The following is a 24,516-nucleotide window of genomic DNA, read 5'->3' as shown; positions in this document are numbered from 1 at the left end:
CCACAGCACAATTGTCTCAGGGCTTCAGAACTCAGAATGTGATTTATTCTTAGCATTTGTCTTTCAAAGGGCCCCCCTCTGCTCACCTCTGCAGAGGCCAGGCTGCCCTTTGACTGTGTGCTCAGAATGTGCAAAGGATGGATGGGGGAGTAAACGTTGGAACAAAGCCCTTAATGGGGCCAGAGGTGAGAAAGGTACTATCTCCCCCTAATGTAAACCACTGGGTCCTCACCCCAGGTCTGCAGTTTGTATGTAGTGATGCCTTCTTCGTGAGCTCTGCTTGAGCAATGTGTTTAACTGAGAAGAAAAGGAAATACAGATTCCTCCTCCCAGACAAAAATCCTACAGAGAACTCTCAAATACAGGCCATACCCACATAGATTTATAGCATCTATAGTTAATTTTTACCTTTCCTAGACCATGACACATAATCTGTTTACATAATGTCCCCTTTATAACATCATAGATTATTAGCATGCAGGGGACATAGAGGAAGTCTCGACAAAGCCTCCACTTTACAAATGAGGATAAATATCTTGTAGAGATTAAGGAGCAGGAAGTGCCCATGTTTGTGTAACTAGTACTAACAGAGGTCAACTCAAACTCCGGTCTCCCCCAAATCTCTAAATAGCCATCAATGATCTGAAAGCTTCATGCAGTCCATGTCCATACCTATATCACTTCAAGGCCAAAGTTCTAAAGGGATTTTAGGAGTTATGCCCCTACAAAAATATGCAGAACGATCCTCTGTGTGTGTGTGTTTAATCTAAATCTGAAACCAGAGCTATGCGTGAGTCACTGAGTAGAAAGCCTCCAGCTCTGGAAATATGGGAAGGAGCAAGGTGTTTGGGTCATCTTTTGGAAGAGACGTTGATTCTGCTCCAGGGTTTGGGGACACGTCCAGATCTCTGGTAAACCTTCAGCTAAGCCTGGGCTCTGCCACAGTTATCAGCTATAATGTTATCTGAGTCCAAAGAACCCCACACAGGAGAAGCCTCTGTTATTATAGCCAAAGGTTACGCACGCTGCTTGTGGCTGGATTAGCAGACATTTGCTCTGCCGTGTCCACGTATTTACACAGTCCTGAAGGATTACAGACTGGAGCACAATTCTTGGCTAGTTTTTAATAGCTAATATTTTCAGGATAAATCTCAGAGTTCCCCTGGGAGAGAAAAAAAAGTAAGCTTGAAATGTAAAATGTAAAAGAAAGAAGTCTGAACATATATGAAAGGAAAAGAACCGTATAGGATAGCAACAAGAAAGCAGGAGAGTGAATCTCTGGCAAAGAGGAAAATTATGTGATAAAAAGATTATTCATTAAGAGAGTGAAAATAAGAGCTTTCAAGATATTTGGAAGGCAGTAGCTACTCAGTAAAGTAGATAGAGTACCTGCCCGAAAGTTTTCCAGTGAAATCATTCACTGGTCATTTTAATTAAAAATATGACTATCAACCAAAGAACCTGCAGCTGTGGGCCATAAATGACGTACTTAAAGCACATTACACTGATTAATAAAAGGACTCTGATTAACCTTGCTGACTAGGAAATTTCATACCAAAGGGATAAGTATGATATTCTTGCCTGTAACATTAATGAGCCAAGGCTCATACATCTGAAGGAGAATCCAAATGCGTGGCTAGAAAAACCTTTGGAAACAGCTTTATGATATTCACATTTCCAGTATTAAGATCACCCAGTGAGAACCAATATGAGTAGCTTTGTGTTTTCTTAAGGACCCACTATCACTATATATAGCATATGCTTGGCTCGTGATAAAGTTTATATCACTGACATCCCTTGACTATTCAACTGCTTATTGCATTTGACAGTTAAAAGTTGTTCATATATTTAACTTTCTTCACATCATTCTTATTTTTATTAAGTGGTTGGCTGGTAGATGTGATTTTGCTTACTTGTTTTTGCTTTTTGCTTGTTTTTGCTTACTTGTGTTTGCTTTACAAAGTGTGAAAGAAATAGCTTTAATTCATAAAGCATGATTTTATCTGAATATTTGATTATGAAGTTTAAAGTAAGTTGAAAAAATAGAGTAAGATTTATCTAACGTTAAGAATCATTATTAGGTCCTGGGGATAGGCAGGACCTGCCATCTGAATTTGAGCTCTAGAAAACTGGTTTCTGTATCTGTTCTCATCTCACAAGTGAGAGAGGCTAGTCAATGGGATGGGGATGAAGAGGTGAATTTCCAGTCACCTTGTTCTACCTTCCTTACAAAGTCCACATTTTATATTTGCTTAAGAGCTCAACTTTGGAGTTCCCATAGTGGTGCAGCAGAAACTAATCCGACTAGGAACCATGAGGTTGCTTAGTGGGTTAAGGATTCGGTGTTGCTGTGAGCTGTGGTGTAGGTCGCAGACGTGGCTCGGATCCCATGTTGCTATGGCTGTGGTGTAGACTGGCAGCTCCAGCTCCAGTTTGACCCCTAGCCTGGGAACCTCCATATACTGTGGGTGTGGCCCTAAAAAAAAAAGAGGTCAACTTGTGATTATTAGTGTACCATTTAGACTGTGGATTTGGGGTTCCAATGTTTAGATCCCAAGATAATTTCTTCACCAACGGACTTCTGAGCTGCCTTTACAAAAAGTATAAACTGACTTTCATACTGGCTTAAAGATACTATAATGGGGGGCAGGGAATGTGGTCACTTTTTAAAATCCTATGTAAAGTGCTATGTTACATCCTAACAGAAACAAAAATAATTTTGGATTAATTATACCACCGCTAATGTTCCACAGGACAATCAAATGTTGAATGGTTATAAATAAAGATAAATATAAATATTGAAGATTATATTACTAATTATACAAGCAAATTTAAAGGCAGCATAGTATGTTATGGACTTTAAACACTGTCTTGCTTATTAAGCCCCCAAAAAGATGAGGCTATAATCACGGGTTAAACCTGAAGATTCTCACATTTTAAAGAGGAAAAGGGATGGATATATATGTATGTACAACTGATTTACTTTGCTGTACACCTGAAACTAACACAACTCTCTAAGTCAATTATATTCCAATAAAATTTATTTATTTATTTACTTTTGGTCTTTCTGCCTTTTCTATGGCTGCACCCACAGCATATGCAGGTTCCCAGGCTAGGGGTCTAATTGGAGCTGTAGCTGCCAAGCCTATGCCAGAGCCACAGCAATGTGGGATCCGAGCCGTGTCTGTGACCTACACCACAGCTCACAGCAACGCCAGATCCTTAACCCACTGAACAAGGCCAGGGATCTAACCCACGACCTCATGGTTCTTAGTCAGATTTGTTAACCACTGAGGCATGATGGGAACTCCAAAATTTATTTTTTAAAAAACTAAAAAGGTAATGTTCTATTTCTTCATCTGGATGCTGGTTATGTACATTTTTTTATTTTGTGAAAATTAAGCTGTACACAATGATTGGTGTGCTTTTCTGTTGCAGAGCTTTTCAAAAGTACTCTAAAAAATCAAAAACTAATGCATAGCAATTCAACAGCATTCACCATCCGAAAAGTTTTCTGTGATTTAATAGTCTCGCAAAGTTTAATCCAGTCACAAACCCTTCAAGTCACACAGAAAAGGGTCTCTCATTCCTTACAAGTATTCAGAAAGGAACTAATTTTAACTAACTAACTAACCAGTGTAGTCTGCTCAGCTCTACACTATTCTCTGGGAATTCCTCTGGACTTAGAAATTGATATACCTACTTAGGTCTACTTTGCTTGGCTAGCAACTAGGATTCTATGTATCATGGCCATTCCTGACTGAAATAAAAGGTTTGATAATTAGGCTGGAAGATGTGAAAATACCTGAAGAAACTTAAAGGAAAGATGAGGCTTTAATCTGGGATTAAGCTTGGAGAGATAGATTCTTATATCCATATGCAGATTAAAAAGAGAGTAAATGTATTTCTTTCTCTACACACACACACACACACACACACACACACACACACACACATACACACACACACACACACACTCTTTCCTGCATAAACCCTGAAGATATGAAAACAAATCCTTTCTCTTCTTGTATTCATCCACCTGGCATGCATAAGAACAGAACTGTTTCCTCCCCCTGCTCCCCCCACCCCAGATGGTGTAATTTACTGTCCTAATACCATGAAAACACATCCCACAGCCCTAACACTATGAAAAGACCCATTAGAATGAATGAAAATTTAGCTCTATGAAGACCATGGAGCTCATATTGACAGAAAGATTTTAAAGTGCTTTTTATTTTCTGATTCAGGATGATGACCCCATTGGAAGCAAAAGAAACAGCACCCTTTTACTCCAGAATATGCCACTAAAACTTCCTTTCTCACAACTTCAGAACCTTCACATGTATCGCAATTTGGCAAGCTCAAGAGATAGGCATTCTTCACAACTCAGGGCCAAATAAATTACCTGCTGATTTGGACCTATGTTACTTTACACTAGGCACAAACATAAGCTTAAACAATGCCTTAAAAATGTATGTAGGAGTTCCCGTCATGGCGCAGTGGTTAACGAATCCGACTAGGAACCATGAGGTTGCGGGTTCGGTCCCTGCCCTTGCTCAGTGAGTTAACGATCCGGCGTTGCCGTGAGCTGTGGTGTAGGCCAATGGCTACAGCTCCGATTTGACCCCTAGCCTGGGAACCTCCATATGCCGCGGGAGCGGCCCAAGAAATAGCAAAAAAGACAAAAAAAAAATGTATGTAGCATTCAGTCTTTCACTGAATAAATTCATAGATGAAAATAGTCACATAGTATATATTCCTCTTAACAGTGCCTCCATCAACCACATTTTAAAAACCAGACCTCTTCATCTTCCAGTCAAAATAGCAATGCGAATTTATAATAAAACTCTCAAGTAAAAATCATAAATGCAGGAAGTAACTGGCCTCAATGATCTCATCCTTCCTTCGGAACTGACAAGCAGAGTATAGTAAATTAAGGTAGAAATATATATACCATTAGCATTCATTTCTGAAAATTGATGGCACTGATGATCTATACACAAATGGAAAGTATTTAAACCAGGAAAAAAGAACTGCTATCTCCCGCTCAACATTGTACACAAGACCTTATCATCTATTTTGTTTAAACAGAAGTGATGTTGAACATGGTGTTTGTTTGCGGTCTGCTTACCAGATGGCCTCGCTACTCAAATTCTCCCATTAACTGGCTGATTTGGGAAATCAGAGTCTGCTCACTTCTATTTTGTTTCTGATTTATTAAGCATGGATTCCAGAAAATCCCTTGATAAGAAAAAAATTCAGTTCTAATTTGTGTCATCCACAGTTTTTCATAAGGCAGAGACTCCATGTTAAGTAGATCTACAATTTTGTTCTGTCATTGCAGTCAAAGAAAAAAGTTAACTTTTTGGCTTTCCTGCCTGAACTGAAAACTCATTAAAATGATGAGGATCATCAAGTTGCTTCACGGTATCCCCCTGCCCATTTATTAATCCTCCAGATAAGGGCAGAAGTCCTCTTATTCCTCCAGATGGACGCAGAGATGATCTATCTTTAAGTGGCCATGTTAACAGAACCCAACCTAGTTATACTGTCTGGATTATATCTTAGCACTCTGTTTAACCATAACCTAGAGGTGTCTTCTTTACTCTATGTTGAGGAGGAAGAAGAGTTAGAAATTAAAGAAAGTTGCATAACTAAATATGATTATACAGGATTTTGAATTCCAGGCACAAGGATACAGAAAGTAAAGAGAAGGAAAGAAAAGAAAAAGAGGTTTACATATACATATATAAGCCTATTTCACCTGGTTTAAAAAAGAAACAATTACGTGAGAAATATTTTTAAACATGTAAAGAAACAATAAGAGCTACCAGCTTAGATTGGGTAACTACTGGTGTGCATTTAAAGAAAAATCCATTTTCTATCACTTTTACAACTATACCTATGTTTACCTTGTTTATAAGATGCCAAAACCATATTCTCATCTTCAACTTCAAAAACTGTGTCCACATCTATTTGCCGTTGGATTAAAATGGCCTTCAATTTTCCGAAGTCATTTGACTTTAGAGCCTCAAGGAAATTTCTCTTAACTAACTTGGCAGTTGCAGATTTAGTAACAGGGGCAGCCGGGCCGTCCATCCTTTCTCTCCCTCTGGAAGCTTTGTTGTGATTTATCAGGAGAACAGCACCAAGCAAACAGGCACATGCTAGAGAGTCCACAAACTGTCAGCTAATTTTATCCCAAAGTTATGCTGATCCGTTCTATTTATATAGGGATCATTTCAAACTTCAAAATATCCTTCTTGGCTGTCACTGCACTCTCAGGTCTTTTAAGCTGGTTCTATAATAATTCATTGAATAATATAGCATGTCAAAATGAAGGCAAACCCTCGCCATACATTTTAGAGGATGAAATGTCACCATTATTTCTTATATGATCAAAGTAATAACGTAAGATTTAAAAGATCTAAATCCTTTTTTTTTTCCCCCTCAGTAAAAACATCTGGTGTGCCCAACTGGATATCCAGTGTCTTGCTCTGATTAACCAATAGCCACAAATGAAAATTTGTTACAGTTGTTGTTACATGTGCTTCTGAAAACCTACAATAATCTGTAGTATGAGCTTGCAAAATCAAGTATGGTCATACACATTTGAAAATGAACATAAGGTTATTAAGTGATTTACACATGAAAAATTTGAATGTCATGAAAGAAAGTGGGGTGGGGTGAGGGTACAGAGTGCTATTTTAGATAAAAAGAGACTAAAGAGACAAAACATCTAACTTTGTATTTTATACACAGGTATAGATATGTGTGTGTGTGTGTGTGTGTATAAATAGAGGATGCAAATGTGGCAAAAAGTTAAAAGTTAGCAAATTTAATGAGGAATTTATATATGTTCATAGTATTAATTTTTCATCTTTTCTGTAAGTTTGAAATCTTTCCAAGTTTAAAAAGCAAGAAAGAAAAATACACTTTCTTTCTTTCTTTCTTTTTTTTTTTTTTTTTTAGGGCTACACCCATGACGTATGGAAATTCCCAGGCTAGGGGTTGAATCTGAGCTATAGCTGTGTCGACCTACACACAGCCATAGCAACACGGGATCCTAGCCGTGTCTGTGACCTACACTACAGCTCATGGTAACACTGTATCCTTAACCCACTGAACAAGGCCAGGATTAAACCTGTGTCTTCATGGATACTAGTCGGGTTCATTTCCACTGTGCCACAACGGAAACTCCAAAATACTCAATTTTTAAATGTGTAAGTCATTACAAATTAGAAAAATTATGATAGTAAGCGTTCATTTGAACACAAAGAAATCACATTTTATATATTGTTGGTGAAAGTCAAAACTGGTACAATCTTTTGGCAGAATAATTAGCAACATGAATTTTAAAATTATAATGTATTCTTTTCTTAGAATTTACCTAAGGATATAAATGTGGATGCAAATCATAACATAATATTTTAACTTGTTACACACTGCTATGTAACATAAATATAAGAAAGTAGAAAATGACAAGTGTACAGCATGACAGTTTTTACAAAGTGAATACGCCCTTGTAACCAACCCCCACGTAGAACCACAGAGTAGTTCAGGTAGACTTGAAACTTCCTTATGTGTCACCTTCTAATCAAAACACTCACCTGATCCCGATTATAACTATTATCTTGACCTTTAATACTGTAGATTAGTTTTGGGGTTTTTTAATGGTTAAAATATTTGTTAATATTCTTAATTTTAAATCTTCAAGAAGATAAAACGTCAACCTTAACATAAAGTATCTGGCCAGAAAAAAAGGATAGATAAATGAATAAAATTATAGAGATCGGTTATTACATTGTTAATAATAGTAAAAAATATGGATGCAATCTAAGTGACCAACAGTAGAAAATTTGATAAATTATGGCATAATGCATATAATGGAATGCCCTTCAGTCATTATAACGAGGTAGATATATATTCATTTTAAAATATCTATAACTGAAAAGTCCTATAAACATTATTTTGTAACCTGATTTTTTTTTTTGTCTTTTTGCCTTTTCTTGAGCCACTCCTGCGGCATATGGAGGTTCCCAGGCTAGGGGTCGAATCGGAGCTACAGACACCGGCCTATGCCAGAGCCACAGGAACGCGGGATTCGAGCCGCGTCTGTGAGCTACACCACAGCTCAAGGCAGCGCCGGATCCTTAACCCACTGAGCAAGGCCAGGGATTGAACCCGCAACCTCATGGTTCTTAGTCGGATTCGTTAACCACTGAGCCATGATGGGAACTCCGGTAACCTGATTTTTATATAACAATTTATTTTGTAGAATTCTTCATGTCACTAAATATTTGTCTATTTCAAAAAATAAATAAAACAAAATATCTATAAGATATTTTATCTACAAGATATTTTATCTAAAATATCTATATTTAAAATATCCATATTTATAAAATAGTATATGTAGTATAAATGTCTTCTAAAAATACATATAGTTATATAATGTACAAATACATATTTGTATATATTTACATAACATATAAATTTGTATGCTAAATCCACACATAGGAAGAAAATTAAATGCATTAATTCCCAAATATCATCAGCTTTTATCTCCTAGTGCTAAGATTTCATCTGATTTCTTCATCTCTTTCTTATTTTCTGAAGTCGTCTATAATGACCACAACTTACATTTGTGATAAAGATGTATTTCTGTACTGAATATATTAATAACGATAACTTGGTAACGGAGAATAATGCAGAATTGTAGATTCCATAAAGTAAGAAATTAAATCATTCTCATGCCTTCGGTGCTCAGCATGAATGAATAAATGAATAATGAATGAATAAAGAATTAGTCATTGATTATTTAGAATGTCTTTAGTGTTGTGGTTGGTGGGGAATTAAACACTGTTTCTTTCATGTCCACATGTGTGACTCAAGTTGAAATACAGCCATTATTAATTGATATATTTTATCCCTTTTTGACAAAGCTAAGAGGAAAAAAAGCATTGCAAGTGGAGGAAAGAGAGAGATATAAGAGTTTTAACATTAATAGGATAATTAGTTCTAGAAAAGGTAACAAAATTAACGTTACTTAAAATCAAGACTGAATTTCATGATTTGGGGTGAGGAGGATTTCTTTTTAATTCATCTTGAAAAATGAAAGTAAAAATTATGGAGAACATTTTTTTCAATCTAATATTTAACAACATTTAGGTTTATAGCAACTTGTATAATTCATAGAACTACAAAAATACAATGTTCACTATTTTCTGAGAAATAATTTTTCTGATTCAATTTCATAATAACATGAAACTATGTCCTTTTGTCAAACATATAAAAAGAAATCATATTTACGAATGTATTCAAGAGCTTTGTCGAGGGTCTTTCTTCATCCTTTGACAGGTCAATGACATTCAAACTCAATAGCTGAAGTTCCTTCTAAAACACTTATCAAATCTTCATGCTTTCAAACTTTTCTTATTCAATTAACAGAAATAACCCTGACAAATTGTCATTAGTAAGTGGTTTTATATGCGACTTAGACAGTTCTCCAACATTTTCATCAACCTCATGAAATCTGAGCTGATATGCAAAATTTGCAATTTCATTTTGTGACAGACATCAGATAACTTGAGTAAGATACAGACTCAACAGTCAAGGATATGTTCTCATTTGAGTTTGCATCTTGTAACCTAAAGGACTAAGATAATGGGTCATCAGTTAATATGCTCCATAATTTTTAACAGTAATAAAGTTTCTTTCTTTTTTTTTTTTTTTTAGGCTGCACCTGTGGTGTATGGAAGTACCCAGGCTAGGAGTCGAATCAGAGCTTCAGCTGCAAACCTAAATTTGAAAACAGCACTATCTCTCGTTAATCACTTTTTTTCTTCAAGAATTATCTACTGTGCCTTATTTGCAGTGATTTTCAGAATCATTTTGTCCTGCCTGTCCTCTTCCGGATCCTCTCTAGTTCACTTATAAATGCCCCTCCTAAATTTTAGTGCCTAACATGAAACATAATATTCCTAGAGAGAGCTGAAAACAAAGGATTCTGATGGATGAAATGAGGGACACTCTCCTTTTGTTGAAACTTTTTGGAAAATATTTGCTTTATCTCTCTCCAATCCTTGTTCAATGATTTTTTAAATGATTTTTATTTTTTCAATCAACTGGTTTACAGTGTTCTGTCAATTTTTACTGTACAGCAAGGTGACCCAGTCATACATACATGCATACATTCTTTTTCTCACATTATCATGCTCCATCATAAGTAACTAGATATAGTTTCCAGTGCTGTACATCAGTATCTCATTGCTTATCCATTGCTTTTGTTGAAACTTTTTTGAGATTCTGCTTCATTTTACAGCGGTATTTCCTTCAACAAGTACCTACTAAGCACCTACAATATGCCAAACACTTATTCTGAGCAATAAAGATACTACCATGAACAAAAGTGACAAAAATCTTGCCCATGTGGAATTAAGTTAATGGATTGAAATGGTAAGGGAAGTCCCCAGATCCTTCCAATCTCCCATACATCAGAAACTGTCACAAAGTTGTAATTTACTGAATTTCACACAGAAACAATGTGGTTTGTTGAGACCCAATTAATTGATCTGGTCCTCCTTATGGGTTCTCTACCTTAACTTATCAGTGAAAGGAAGGATAACTTAATTTTAGTCCAACCTGATATACTTAGTTTGATCCAAATATTTAGCAGTCTCTTCATGTAAATCCTCAGCCTCCTTGGATAAAATTCTCTATCTTTGAGAATTACAACTCTCCCTCTAATGTAGATAGTTCTAGTTTTGATTTCCCTCTGGAAATATGGAATATGTGTAAGAGCAACATTCAAAATACTAATATTTAACATCCAGTATCAGTTAGAAAAGACTTTGGCCATAAATCACTGGTATGGCTAGACCAAAGCATCAATCAGGTTAGGAATGCAGCTTATAATACCTCATGGGGGAAGTGAGAGTCCTCAGATGGACCCACTGTCCCCTGGACCCTCCCTGATCTCCATGGCAGAGTGGCTCCTCTAAATCAGTCCTCTCTGGGTGTATTCAGGTTTCTGGCACTCACCCCTGGAGCATGTGATCCTGCTCATTTGCCTCCAAACTTGATGTCTTCAAACACTGCAGCATGTTGGCTGTGTTAGTCCAGGGTACGCTCTGAAACTCTGCACCCTCTTTCCAGGCATACTGCCACACTCTTTCACACTTCACACAGAGACCATGAAGAGCCAGCAGCTTTCTACAGTCACATTCTTGCCGTCTTTCTAGGGCCAGAAAGGACATAGACCTAAGCTGAGGATTGGAGTTCTCCAAGGGGCCTCTATTCTCCCTGATTCTGGGCCATTAACCTCAGTGTTCTCCGACTTCTTCAGGCTTATCTGGTTGTTTCAAAGTCCTCCCCCACTTCATGGCTTCACCAAAGTTCAACTCTGAAACAAGTGTGTGAACAGGGATGAGAACATGGCACCTAACACCTCAATCAACCTGTATCTCCACTCATAATCCCTCAGGACTTCCAGCCTTCCTAACTAGAAGGGCCCAGTTTTGGACTTCTTGTCTCCTCTTTGACTTTTCCTTTTTCTCCCTAAGTCAAGCATGTTGCCCTCTCTCCACAGGTGGAAGAGTTGTCAACTCAAAGAATAGTTGTCTTTGCACTGTGTGAAGAACTTTGGATCCTGAATCCTTTGAGCATAACCCTTGATATACTAAAGAAGGAGATAAAAGTAATTTAGAAAAAAAAAAAAAACCTTCATTTTCTTAAGCCTGATTTGCACAACTATTGCCTTTCTAAAAGTCAGCATACAGATTTAAGTGATCAAAAGCCAGTTTGTCCCAGGGTGCTCCCATACTTTCTTTCCTTGTGTTGATAAACATTAAGATTTGGCTCTGAAGGCTGAAGGCTACAAAGAACATGATTTTAGAATAATAATTAAAAACACTGATTTAATATTTGGAAATAGATTTATAATTTTACCTAAAGAAAGGACTTTAATTTTTCCCAAAGAAGCGATTTTGGTCCCATCTTGCAGCTATAAAAATAAATAAATGTAAACTTTGTGAAATAATTTGAGAAAACAAAGTAAATTTCCATGAGTAAATATATAAACTTCCATGGAGAAAAATACTTTCCACGAGAAAGTCATCTGGATTATGGTGCTAAAAAGTCAATTATTGAGGGATGGACTGGGAATCTGAGGTTAATTGATGCAAACTATTGCATTTGGAATGGATAAGCAATGAGATCCTGCTGCAAAGCACTGGGAACTATGTCTAGTCACTTGTGGGATGGAGCATGACAACGTGAGAAAAAGAATGTACGTGTGTGTGTGTGTGACTGGGTCACCTTGCTGTACAGTAGAAAATTGACAGAGCACTGTAAACCAACTCTAATGGAAAAAATAAAAATCATTTAAAAAAGTCAATTATTTATCTGAGCAGCAGAGGATAAAACTAAGAGATTATTATTTGCACTTACAAAACACACGGCAGCTTAATTAACATGTCCACCCAGGTCATTCTAATATATAGGAAGAAATGTGACCAATGCTAATAAAATACATTTAAGACTTGTCCACATTATCCAGACCGCTGCTTCAAGCCACCATCTCTCTAAGACTCAGGAGGCCAGATCACACACTGACCATATTTCACTGAATTTCATATTTCATTAAGGCCTGGCAGAAATTCTCATCTCCTTAGCTCTAAAAAATAAAATCTCCCTATCCCATCAGAAGAATTTTTACTAGGGTTTCACAACATGCCCAGGATAGTGTCCTCTGCTCTTGGGGCAAAATGAAGAACTTTCTGCCAAGGTGATTATATTGTGGCAAGCAGCCCAGAAGACCCTCCTATACTCTCTGGGGACCTTGGGGGAGGCAGCAGTGTAGAAGCCCGGCTGCTTGTTTTCTTGATGTGTGTATACAATATAATCTGGCCACTCAGAGTATCTTCTCTGAAACGCAAATAGCTCCTTGGTCCCTGAAGGCACTTAAACATGAATTTGATGCTATTAAGCCAGCAATAACCTTTCAAACACAACCACAGAGGAGAAATAAGAAGCCAAGGCTTCTAAAATATACCTACAGAAACCAAAATTTCTATGAAAAAAGAACCCCATGGGACTCCCTGACTTTCCTAGGCAGATGAATTAGTATGTCCTTGTCATCGGCTCACAGAAATTGCTAATAAGGTGGTCTGACATCCCTTTCTTCCTAGCTGCTATACTTAAGTCTACCACCTTACTCATTATATGTCATTTTGTTTTGTTTGCTATTGTTTCACCCATGTTAGTTTTAATGTTTTGTACAAAGATGCTTTTGGTTTTGGGTAACACCAACAACTGGAACTGACTTAAACAATAAAGATCTATTGGTTTACGGAATGGACAATTCCAGTTTTAGCGCAGGTTTTAGGAGACCTTTGACCCAGGGGTTTATAAAGCTAACAGGACTCTTTCAGATTGGTGGTTCTGTCAATAGTATAATTACAATTGTCATCATTAGTTCTCATTTATAGATTAGGAAAACTAAGAACCCCAAAACTGTAAGTGAATTATACAAGGTCAAATGACAAGTAAGCAAAAGATCCAAGATTCAAGCCTACATCTTGAGACTCCAAAACAATGTTGCTATTGGAGCAAAGGCTTTTTATACATTATAACTGTATTGTATTTAAAACTAGCATCCTATTATGTTTACTGAGTAACCTAAGGGGAAGAAAATCTGCTTATATTTATCCCTTCATTCAATAAATATTTATTGGGGGGAACTTGCTATGGGCCAGGCACTATATTAATGTCATCTTTTGCTGCATAACAGATAAGCCCAAAATGTATTTCCTGAAAGCATTAATAATCACTTATTATCTCTCATCATTGCTGTGGGTCAGGAATTCAGACAGGCCGCAATGGGAAAGGGAAAGTCTTGTCTCTGTTACATGATATTTGAGGCCTCCACTGAAAGGTCAAAGCCTAGGTGTTAGACGATCCCCTTAAAAAAATGGCTTGGCCACTTGTCTAACAAGTTGGTGCTGGCAATTTGGTTCCTATCCACGTACTCCACGGGACTGCTTGAATGTCCTCATGATGTGGCAGCTGGCTCCCCTAGGAATGAAAAATCCATAGGAAAAAGTTGGAAGCTGCAATGCCTTTTATTACCTGACATAGAAAGTCATACACCACCACTTCCACCATATTCTTTTGGTCACACTGAGCCACCCTGATTCAATGTGAAGTGAAGATCAAAGAAAGGCATGAATACTAGGAAATAGGAGTCTTTGGGGTTCATCTTGTCTACTGCTTGGTGCTCTTCTTAAGCACTATAAATACAAGAAGAAAATCCCTACCTTTATGGAGGTTGTATACTAGTGGAGAGACTGTGGAGGAATCAGACAACTAAAAATACAGACAGCAAAATACATAGTTTGTCAGGTGGTAATACATATCACAGAGAATAATAAACTAAGGGAAGTCTAGGATCCTAGCCAGCCTGTAAGTCAACCTTGCACAGATCAGAGAAAAAAAAAAAAAAAAGCATCCGCCATTTCCAGGCTAGTCCTGAGAAGGTGTTATGGCCCTGGAAAGCACTGCAATTTCAAATATAGATTCATAGTAGTCCTCATGTTCCCTGAGCAAAAACTTGAAGGAAGTGTGAGAGCGAGGTGTGCTGATATCTAGGAGAAGAGCTTTCCAGGTCATGGGAACAGGAGACACTAAGGCCCTGATATAAGGAAAAGGAAAAGGAGGTAACCCTACAGGCCATCCTCATTCAGATGCCTTCATTTTTTTTTTTTTTCAGATAGTTTTGAAGCTCAATAAAGCTTAAGAATGGAACCGATGGATATCCATTTACTTCCTTTCTTATACTTCTTGAACCCAAGCCAGTTCTCTCGAAGTTAAACCTAAAACGGCATTTTCATATTTGCTGTGTGTCTGGCCTGATAGTTCGTTCTTGAAAATGGATTATCATTGATGATTGTTTTATATTTTCCGTAGACAAGCAGAAAAGTACACATTCCATTTTATCTGTGGATATTCAATACTGAAGTGGAGCAAACACAAACTTTTCAAACCATATTAGGGTTTCAGTTCTCCCTCTACTGCACTTGATGTTGGGACATGGCAGTCAGTTTATAATGGACACCTACTACAATTACAGCTATACTTATGTAACAGTGCAGATCAAGTCTGTATGCTAAGCACACTATTTCATAAGAATCATTCCCATGGCTGTAAGAATCAAACCAAACAACGTAGATAAATGTGCTTGGTACGTTGTAAAGCATTCCAGAAGCCTTATAGGATCACTGTTGCTGCCACTCACATTCTTGAGAGCTAACAAAGCATCACAACTCTCCTAAGGAAGATGTCTCTCCTGAGTAACTCTTGGTGTTACTGTAAAAGAGCACTGGGCTGGGAAACGGGCTCCTGTTCCCAGCTTTGGTGGTAACTAGCTGTGTGTTTCAAACAATTCAAAATACCTCTCCATGAAATCAGTTTTCTCTAGGTCAAATGAGACCTACTAGACCCACTCCGCAGTCTTTAGTTTTTCTTTTTTGTATCACTGAATGGTGTCTCTTGGATATTGGCAAAGTTTGACAGTTTTATGAGAAGTCCTTGCACATTCTCCCCTCCCCAGAGAGGTTCAGGTTCCATTTTCAACCAGTTGGGGGCGCCGGAAGAACTCTTAAAACTCAGTTCCAAAGTTCTGGATATCTGTACTCTTCTTGATGGAGTTACAAACTGGAAGCCCGTGTTTAGCATAAAATCGGTTTTTAAAAAAATCCCACAAATGACCGAAATGTCTGCTTTATAAACGATAGGACCAAAAGTCCTTCTCAAGCACATCTTCATTTAGGACTCTATTTGTGGTCTGGCATTCCTTACTTTGGAATGCTGAAGCCATTCTTTAGCCACGACTGCACAGTTATAAGCAATATCAGTGAATAAACCAGCTGTTTTTCATGTGAGAATATTCAGACTGAATTTGTAGGGCATCACTCTGAGCTTTTCTAGAGCTTCTTGGTCACTGGCACCATGTTACACTGTTCTCTTTCATTTGCTCCCTTAATGGGTGGTGGATGACAGAACAGCTGAAATAACACAAGCAATAATCAAGTTCTGGTCCACCTGAATTTTGAGAGACTATACATACTATGTCATCGCTGACTGTGAAAGACAAGGTTTCCAGAGCTAAAACATCCCTGTGCACACGGTTGGAGGGGCAGAGAGGGGGACCACTGGCTCAGTGCTCCAGGTCTCCTAGCAACTGGCCTGCATTTACATGCCCTTCCAGCACCTTTCAAACATCGACACCAACTTGTATTTCCATCCCTCACCCTGTTACACACTTCACAAAATCAACTCAAGGGAATCATTTACTGTAATTTTGTCTCATCAGAACATTAACCTCACGATTGTACTCAATGCAGCATTTGCATCCTCTTTTTACTTTTGACAAATTTATAAAGCTAGAGGTGTAGTTAGGGAAGAAAACTGCCCTTCCCTTTGAGATGCTAAAGACATCAGATCATTCTGAATAGTCTTCTCTAACATTCTGGAATGTCCTTTAAGACCTACAGCTCTCAGAAGCTAGTAAGCTGTTTACCAATTGCAAAGATTCCTCAATTTTATTTTATGTTTGTAGAGATACTAAGCTGTGAATGCCCACAAAACACATAAAAGCTGTTTGTGCTGGAGTGCTGCTGAGGATAACACATAATCTCTGGGTTCTTAGAGAGAAAATTTTGCATGATGAATCATGCAGACAAAGCTTCAGTTACAGGAAAACCAGAGGAAAATAATCTATCTAAAGAAAAACAACATTCTTGCCTTTTAAAAAACTTGTTTACTTGTCAAGTAGAATTATAGAATTTTTAAACTGGAAAAGGGTTTTGACTTAAGTGTATCAAACTTACTCATTTAAGAAAAAAAGTACCAAGAACAGATAACTTGTGTGACTTGCTCAAGATTCTACAGTTAATTAGTGGCAAAATAGAGACTCTGATCTAGTGTCAATCTTCATATTTTAGTTTTTGAACAAGGTGATTCTGCCTCTCTAGAGTAATTGTTTTACATCTCCTCTCCCTGAACAGACTTCTCAGAGTAAAGAAAACAATAGGCAGTCCCTTGATTGTGCACGAGAAAGTTATCCTGCTCACTTTAAAGTGGATAAATTTTTAAAAACTTTACAGATTTGTAAAACAAGCAGTGTTCAATTATTATTTTATATATGATATTCTGTTTATGGTCTCTGTGTATTTGAGGGATTCGCAAGCTGACACAGAGTTCATCCTTTGGCAAATATTTTAAGAATGCTCTTTTAGAAAGGAATCAACAAAAACGGCTTCAAACAGCAAAGCACATTTAAAAGCTATAAACATTTTTCTGGAGAGAGAATCAAAACTAAAGCCATGCTGCTACTGGTCTTTTCTGATCTGTCTTTAACACACTAGGCCTCATGATGGCAGTGTTCCTTGGTAAATGAACCTGGAAAAACAGCTGCTGTATCCCCAGGAAAAAAACAACCTGAGCCAATGCAGACAAAATGTGATCTTGATTAAACCACAAATATGGATTAAAAATTTAGGGGTTTCATCCACCTAAACCATATCTTTCGTGATCATATTTTCCTACATGAATTTCTCTGTTCAGAATTTGCCATGGATCAGAATGAATTTCAAGGTGTGAATGGCTAACAAATACATAAATACAAGTTAAACGTTGTTTGGATGGGGCGGTTGTCAGTTTACTGTTTGTCTTCACTGCAACGGTGTTAAGAAGAGGACTTAAAATAATAAACTAAATATATTTTGCACTGTGTGTAGATTTTTTCCAGATAATTATCGTCTTAGAAGTCTCTGTCTTGGGTGTGGGAAAGCAAGGCGAGTCTGCTTCTCATGCTTACAATTTTCCTCTTAGGCTGAAAATATTCCCTATAAGATGAGAGTGAGATTTCCTGAGTTTCTTCTAAAAAGGCATGAAGCCACAGATGGAGGTTAAAGCAGCAGCTACTGTCAGTCAAGGCTCCAGGCAAGACTGTGAAATCAAAGATTTGTTCCCGTTTCTCAGCCCTGGTCCTTTCTAGTGTCTCTTATGCTGCCCCTTGATAGCGCCAGGGGGTAAAAGAGCTAGTCTCGTCCTCCAGATCTTCTTTCTATTTCTTGATCTTTTCTAGGTGGATTTTGTATTTTAAACATGGGCTGTGTACTTTTATAAATCTCACAAGAATGAATGTCAGTCACCTGAAAGGGAACACTCTGGGACAGGCATGCAATGTACACCTAACTCATACAGCTAACAGCCTTAGCCAGAAGCTCTTGGGTGACACTCTAGGCTTGCCTGGCAGACCTGCCACCACATACCATAAATAAACAATGACTGACAGAGTTATTATTTATGTGTCTGACTCTGGTAGGCGTGGCAGCAAAATGAATAGGCTCCCCCCCGCCCCCCCCCCCCGCACTTATAGTCGATTCAAGGAAATGAGACAATCTGACTGCACAACAGGGCCGAATAGAAGTTACTGAGAAAATACAAAACACAGGAGGTGAGGGGCTGGGCATTATAAAAGAGAGTGCTCACATCTTCTGGTTGAAGGATGGAGAAAGATTTCATAGGGGGAATTATATTTGACACGTGATATTGATAGGAACCAAAACCATTGGGTAACGATGTGTTTGGTTACTCTGCAGCCCCAACCAGAAATGTGCTCTCCCTTAAATCTCCATTCACCAAAGGCTCTGCCCTGTCTTAAGCTATGTCAACGGTCTCTCCTGAATGAGGCCACAGGGGAGAGAATGGTAACCCAATTTTACTAAAACAGAACGAATACAAACAGGGGAAGTAGAAGGTTACACTGGAGGCCTGATTTGAGTCTATCATTACAGGAGTCCTTGAATGCAGAGAGAGCAGTTCCTATAAAATTCCATAGGCAATGGGGGTCACTGAGGACTGCCAAGACTCGCAACTATATCCAGCTAGGCACAGGGAGAAACTATGAAAGAAAAGCTAGTCATTAAATATAATTGATGACCTATCGTATTCTACTGGCAGACTGCACTATTATAACAGTTCTCAAACTTTAAGGTACTTCAGAACCCTCTGGAGGCTTGTTACATTGCAGACTGCTGGGCTTCAACTCTCAAAATTCTGATTACGTTCAGGTGAGACCTGAGATTTTGTTCAGTACCAATGCTGCTGGTCTGAGGACCATGCCTAAAGAACAATTTGTTTATGGGCACTATAGAATATTTGCCAGGTTAGAGAAAGCCAACTCATCCTAAGGATCATACCACAAAAATACCCCCAAGTCCTTCTTCCCTGATGATTATTTCTATATTTGACCAGGGACATCAAGATATATTTTTTATCTTAACCACATGCCTGTTTGGGATTTTTTTTAAAAGCCATTTTAATGTTGAAAATATAGCATACAATGATATAAAAGTGAGTTTTTAAAATTTGTTTAATCTCCATCGCAGACCTCATTGATCTGAAACTGTATATTGAGTGATCATAAACAGTTATTGGGGGCTAAAATAACTTACAATGTGGAAAGAAAGGTACAAAAAGAAAAGAAATTTAAGTGATAATGAGTGATTATCTCAATTGGTAAATTTTATTTCTTCGAAATAATAAAATATACAAGACATTAAGTGCCACAGTCTATGTATATCTAATTTTTATATTTTGGCCCAAAAAATAAGGAAAAATACAAATGGCCAAGAAATATATATAAATGGTTGGGGTAATCATTCAACTCAACAGCCAAGAAAATGTTAATGGGCTAAAGTCCAGGACATGTATGTTCCTGGGAGCAAATGTGAGATCAAGAAACTGTATCAATGTGACCATGTGATATACAGGTGGGGCCAAATCAGTTATGGGTGTGCCTTGGCTTTTTGCAAATACCACACATAAAAATCCAGCTTTACAGAAAAGGTCAAGGTTCATTGAATGTGAAAGCTGGAAGGAGCACTTGAGGTAATTTACGGCTTTATTTTACAGTTGTCAAAGGCGAAGTCTAAAGAGGAAATGTGCCCAAAGCTACCCAGTTTCTTCTTTCTCTCCCCCATCCCACCTAACTTGATAGTCAGTGAGTAAACACCCTTCCCTTCTCTGATTTCCCACACCATTCACGGGCGAGACCACAGTGAGGCAGTTGCTTACACCAGCCTTCGAGTCCCTCACTATTGTTCCCCATCTGTTGGTTCTGTCTCTCCAACAATGATTGCAAATGCCTCAAAAACAGGAGCCGCTTCTTCATCCCTCTCCTGAATTCCCTATGGATACATTAAGGGGCTGATTATTCCATTTATAAAAAAAAGAAAAAAAGAAAACAGAAAGAAAGAAAAGAAAACTCCAAATTACAAAAGCATTCACAATAGGATCTGTATTCTATAGGCTCTTTCAGGTTGCAAGAGCAATGGAGACCAATCGTGCTTTCCTCATTAATGGGGGTTTTTTGTGAGCACAAACAGGATGCAGATGCAGCAGCTGCACACACAGCCGGCCCCACGGGGAACTCCTTGCTGTCTGTTATTGTCCTGGATGAACCTGTAGCTCCTATGGCCCTGCAGCTGCTCTCCTGACTTAACTGCTCACCCTCTCTGTGCCTCCAGTCCTTCACCTTTAAAATGGAGATCACCATAATACCTACCTAACTGGCCTGTTGTGAGGATTAACTAGGTTGACACGCGTAAAGCTCTTACAAGGAGTATTTGGGGCATAGTAAATGCTAGAAGATGTTGGCTGTCATTATGATTTCAGTGTAGCCCCCAGATCTCCTTGAGTGTGAGGGTTCTGGCTCCTCTGAATGATACAGAGGCACAAAATTTCCTTTTTGTCTTCTCTCAGAAGCAGCCTTTTTTCCCTCATGGTTTCTGCTCACTGGTATCATTACTGCCCTGGTAGAGAGAATCAGCTCACTACCCTTCGCTTCAAAAAAGGCCTTGGGAACCAGTGATTCCATGGAAGTTCGCCACTGGTGAGCAATCATTTATTCCAGTGCCAGACTGCTGGAAGATTGAGAGAGGAAATGGAGGACTTATCAGACCAGCTTCTCTCTAAGTTTAGGCAAACCTTGGCTTAACTATAAGATGGCTAAATTCTGCAAACACTGTGAGATGGGAAATAGAAATTTCTAGGGGGACCAAAGCTGAAATTTTATTCTTGGACCCTTGTGACTCTGCAGGAATACTCCTTGGGGCCAACTGCAAACTAGCTGAGGCTCTCTGCAAAAGGCTCTCTTGCAGTTAACCCTGCTGTTGAATTTGGAGCCTGTCCTGAGCCTTCTTCCTCCAGGCTATGCACGTGGACCTTGGCAGAACATCCTCAAAACCCCTATTAGTGAGAGCTGACTGCTCTCCCCTGTGAACACAAGTATTACATTGCAGTGAAATGCAAATCCAGATTTATGGCACTGTGGTTCCAGAGGAATCACAGAGATACAGAATCTTGTCTCCCCTAGTAAATTGGAGCTACAAACTTTTCCAGATTGCTCAGGATTCTGCACAGGAATGGCCACATAATTTGTAAGGCCCAGTGCAAAATGAAAGGATGGGATTTTTTTGATCAAAAATCATTAAGATGTCCAAGATGATAACAAGAGAACATTAATCCAAGTAGAGGATCTTTCAGGACACAGGGCCATGGGCAACTGCCCAACTCACATGCCTGTGAAGCTAGATCTGATTCCAGATGTCACTGAAAAATGCTATTTTTCATTGTGGTTTAAATACATCCTATGGCCTATGGGGAGAGAATAAGAGTACAGACATCAACCCTGTTCCTGCAATTCCTGCAGCCCTGAGGACAACCATCTGATTCTATCGGATGGGGGTAGAATCAAAATGAGACAGGTTGCTGAGCCCCTGCTGAGCTTTATTACTGATATTGTGAGTCCTCCTGCCCACCACCACACACCCACACACCACTCTGCTAGGAGTCTGAGGACACTTGCACTCCCCCTCTAGTCTTTGTGGTTTCTGCTTTGCATCCACTAAGAGATCGAATGGTATAGTGCTTGAAACCACAGACTCAATACCACTGCTAGTTATGCAACCTTGGGCAAGTTATCAGTTTCTTCAAGTATCAAATGTGAATAATAGCAGTAGCTAAGAAAGCATAATAATGTTAGTACTCATAAAATACTTGTAATTGTCCCAGGTACACAATAAACGCTCTACAGATCTTAGCTGTTATTAACCTGCCACTTTTGTCCAGTTATACCAATTCTTCTACCGCCACCACCACTGTTCTCTGGACTCCTACTAAAGTCCATGCTGGAGCATTACTCAATTGAGACAAGAGAGCACTAGGTCAGGACTTCAAAGTCATTAAGGATCAAAATGTAGACATTTGTTTATACTTCCAAATGAGGTTAGATACATACACTCCAAGAGACACACTGATAGCAATGGAGGACCTCTGTTTCTCTTACAAAAGTAATTGCTAAATGTAAATATTTTAAGTTCAGTACAATCCTACTTTGGCATTTCTTCATTTTTTAAATATACTGGGGCCTGAAGGAATGGAGGGGGCCTCTTCAGCAATGTCAAAGGTCCTTGACACAGCCACTCCTGACCTTCCTCCTCTTTCCATTAATTAGAAGGGCAAGAAATGGAATCCACATTATTTTGCAAATGAGGAAGCCCAGAGGAAAGAGATGGGAAAATAACACGGGCCCCAGAGCAAGAGGCTGGGGATCAAAACTGACTCAAACTGCAGCCCTGTTTTCTGTGGGGCCAGCCTTGTCCTTGAAGAGAGCATCTGTTTTTCTGTAGAATGGATTAAATGTACTTTCTAAGTCACAGGGCTGCTAGATCTTTTGGAAAACACAGTGAGAACGGAGCCAAAGAGGAAAACAGGAGACATTTCAAAGAGGTAATCAAGAACCATATCATTCTGGTATCAAGGAAGATGAAAAAAGGAAATGTGGCATAAAATGGGAGTTGAATTTAAGGTTCTAGAAGAAAATAAAAAGTTGAGCTTACTTTGTAAACACTATAATTGTGTGAATTTCTTTCTCATGTTTGGTGATAGATTAGAAAGGAATTTTAAATTAAATACAAATATCTTTCCTAAAGGAGGAGTAGAGGGAAGGGAAGAAAACTCTACCTTCAGTTTCAAATGGATGGAGCAGTACTTTAAGAAGGCCTATCATGTAAGGCGAAAGTTACCAGCCATCAGTTACCACAGCTGCAAGGTCTGTCCAAACAGCAAACAGGAAATCAGGAAGTAGCTGCCACTGAGGCCTCTGCATGGCTTTACTGGCCAGCCAGAGGTGCAGGGGTAGAGAGGGAATCTTGAGCAAATCTAGTACTCTCTGCTTAATAGATAAAAAGAGAATTTTATTGCATAAAGTTTATAAATGTGGCCCTTGATACATATGTTGTTTTTTTTTTATTTCAGTGGAAAAACGGTATTGTATTTGCTCAGATCTATGCATTTTGAGAGTCTTGTAAAAGAGCTTTTATTGCAGCATAAAGATCAAAGACAGCTGATTTCCTCCCATAGCTATTTATTCAGGTGTTTTCCCCCTGGAATGTTATTTCCTTCTTCTTCTTTTCAAAATGGTGCCCAGAATGAAAAAGCAATCTGTATTTAAATGTTTTCATTATATTTCCTTTGCTATTCAAGAAACTGTGTGTGCCCAGACATTCAATGGTCAGATTACACTTATAAGAAAACTAGAACAAATATTCAGAAATTGTATACCTGAAATTTGGAGGAATGTATTTAAAATTAAAAAAAAAAAAAAACTTTTTCCAAGAAGAAGCTCTGTGCACTGTATTAGGATGGGCTACTCTGATTCAGAATCTGTTGCCATGGTGACCGACCTGGTGCCTTGTGGGTTCTGTAAGAGAGGCTAGTGTGGTAATTATATAAGCTGAAGTGCTGCTGAATAACCCCAGGAAGGCAGGACTGCCACAGCACAATTTCTAGGAAACCACTATTTTAAAATTCATACATCATAATACCTTCTTTTATATGGAAATCTACCATTTTGTATTTTGTGTATATAAATCTGATAAGACTGATATAGCATAAAATAAAGTTTACTAAATTCTGAACATCAGAAATATGCCAAATGAATTCTATTATATACTAATTAATTAATTTCCAACAATTCTATTTTTCATGACTGGACAATGAGCCAGCAATTTAATGGCTTATTGTTTCTCACATATACCATGTGTGACTTAGTACTTTTCTTTAATATATAATATATAATAATTATAAAAGTATAAGTAGGTAATTGATTAGAACAATAAATCAATGCCATTTTTAAATTAAATAAACAAGTTAAACTGGGTAAGTGTAAAGTGCAATTAATACATAGATTTCAATAATTTCAATGAAAAATATATTTAAGAAGAATAAATATAAAACTTCTCAATCTTTTTCACATTTTACATTTCACACTGTCACACACAGTCAAAGGCCATGTTTCTGGGAGATAGATCATCACCTGACACATAGGAAATTGGTTTCTGATGATAATGTAATGTTATTCCTTTATTCAGCAAACAGTTACTTAAAGAG

At 38.1% G+C, this 24,516-nt stretch overlaps 1 protein-coding gene across 1 annotated transcript in view; it reads right to left on the bottom strand.

The window, feature by feature from the left end:
* The window catches only part of ASB4 (ankyrin repeat and SOCS box containing 4), an 84,556-nt gene extending 78,384 nt beyond the window's left edge, over window positions 1-6,172 (bottom strand). The window contains exon 1 of the mRNA XM_047752382.1: window positions 5,913-6,172. Within this exon, the coding sequence (XP_047608338.1) occupies window positions 5,913-6,099 (187 nt within the window). The 5' untranslated portion in view covers window positions 6,100-6,172. The remainder of the gene's footprint in view (window positions 1-5,912) is intronic.
* Window positions 6,173-24,516: the final 18,344 nt, after the last annotated feature.

This window comes from Phacochoerus africanus, chromosome 11 (assembly GCF_016906955.1).
Source record: "Phacochoerus africanus isolate WHEZ1 chromosome 11, ROS_Pafr_v1, whole genome shotgun sequence".
NCBI classification, from domain to species: Eukaryota; Metazoa; Chordata; class Mammalia; order Artiodactyla; family Suidae; genus Phacochoerus; species Phacochoerus africanus.
Note: the sequence above shows the minus strand (reverse complement) of the source record. Positions and strands in the feature narration are given on the sequence as shown.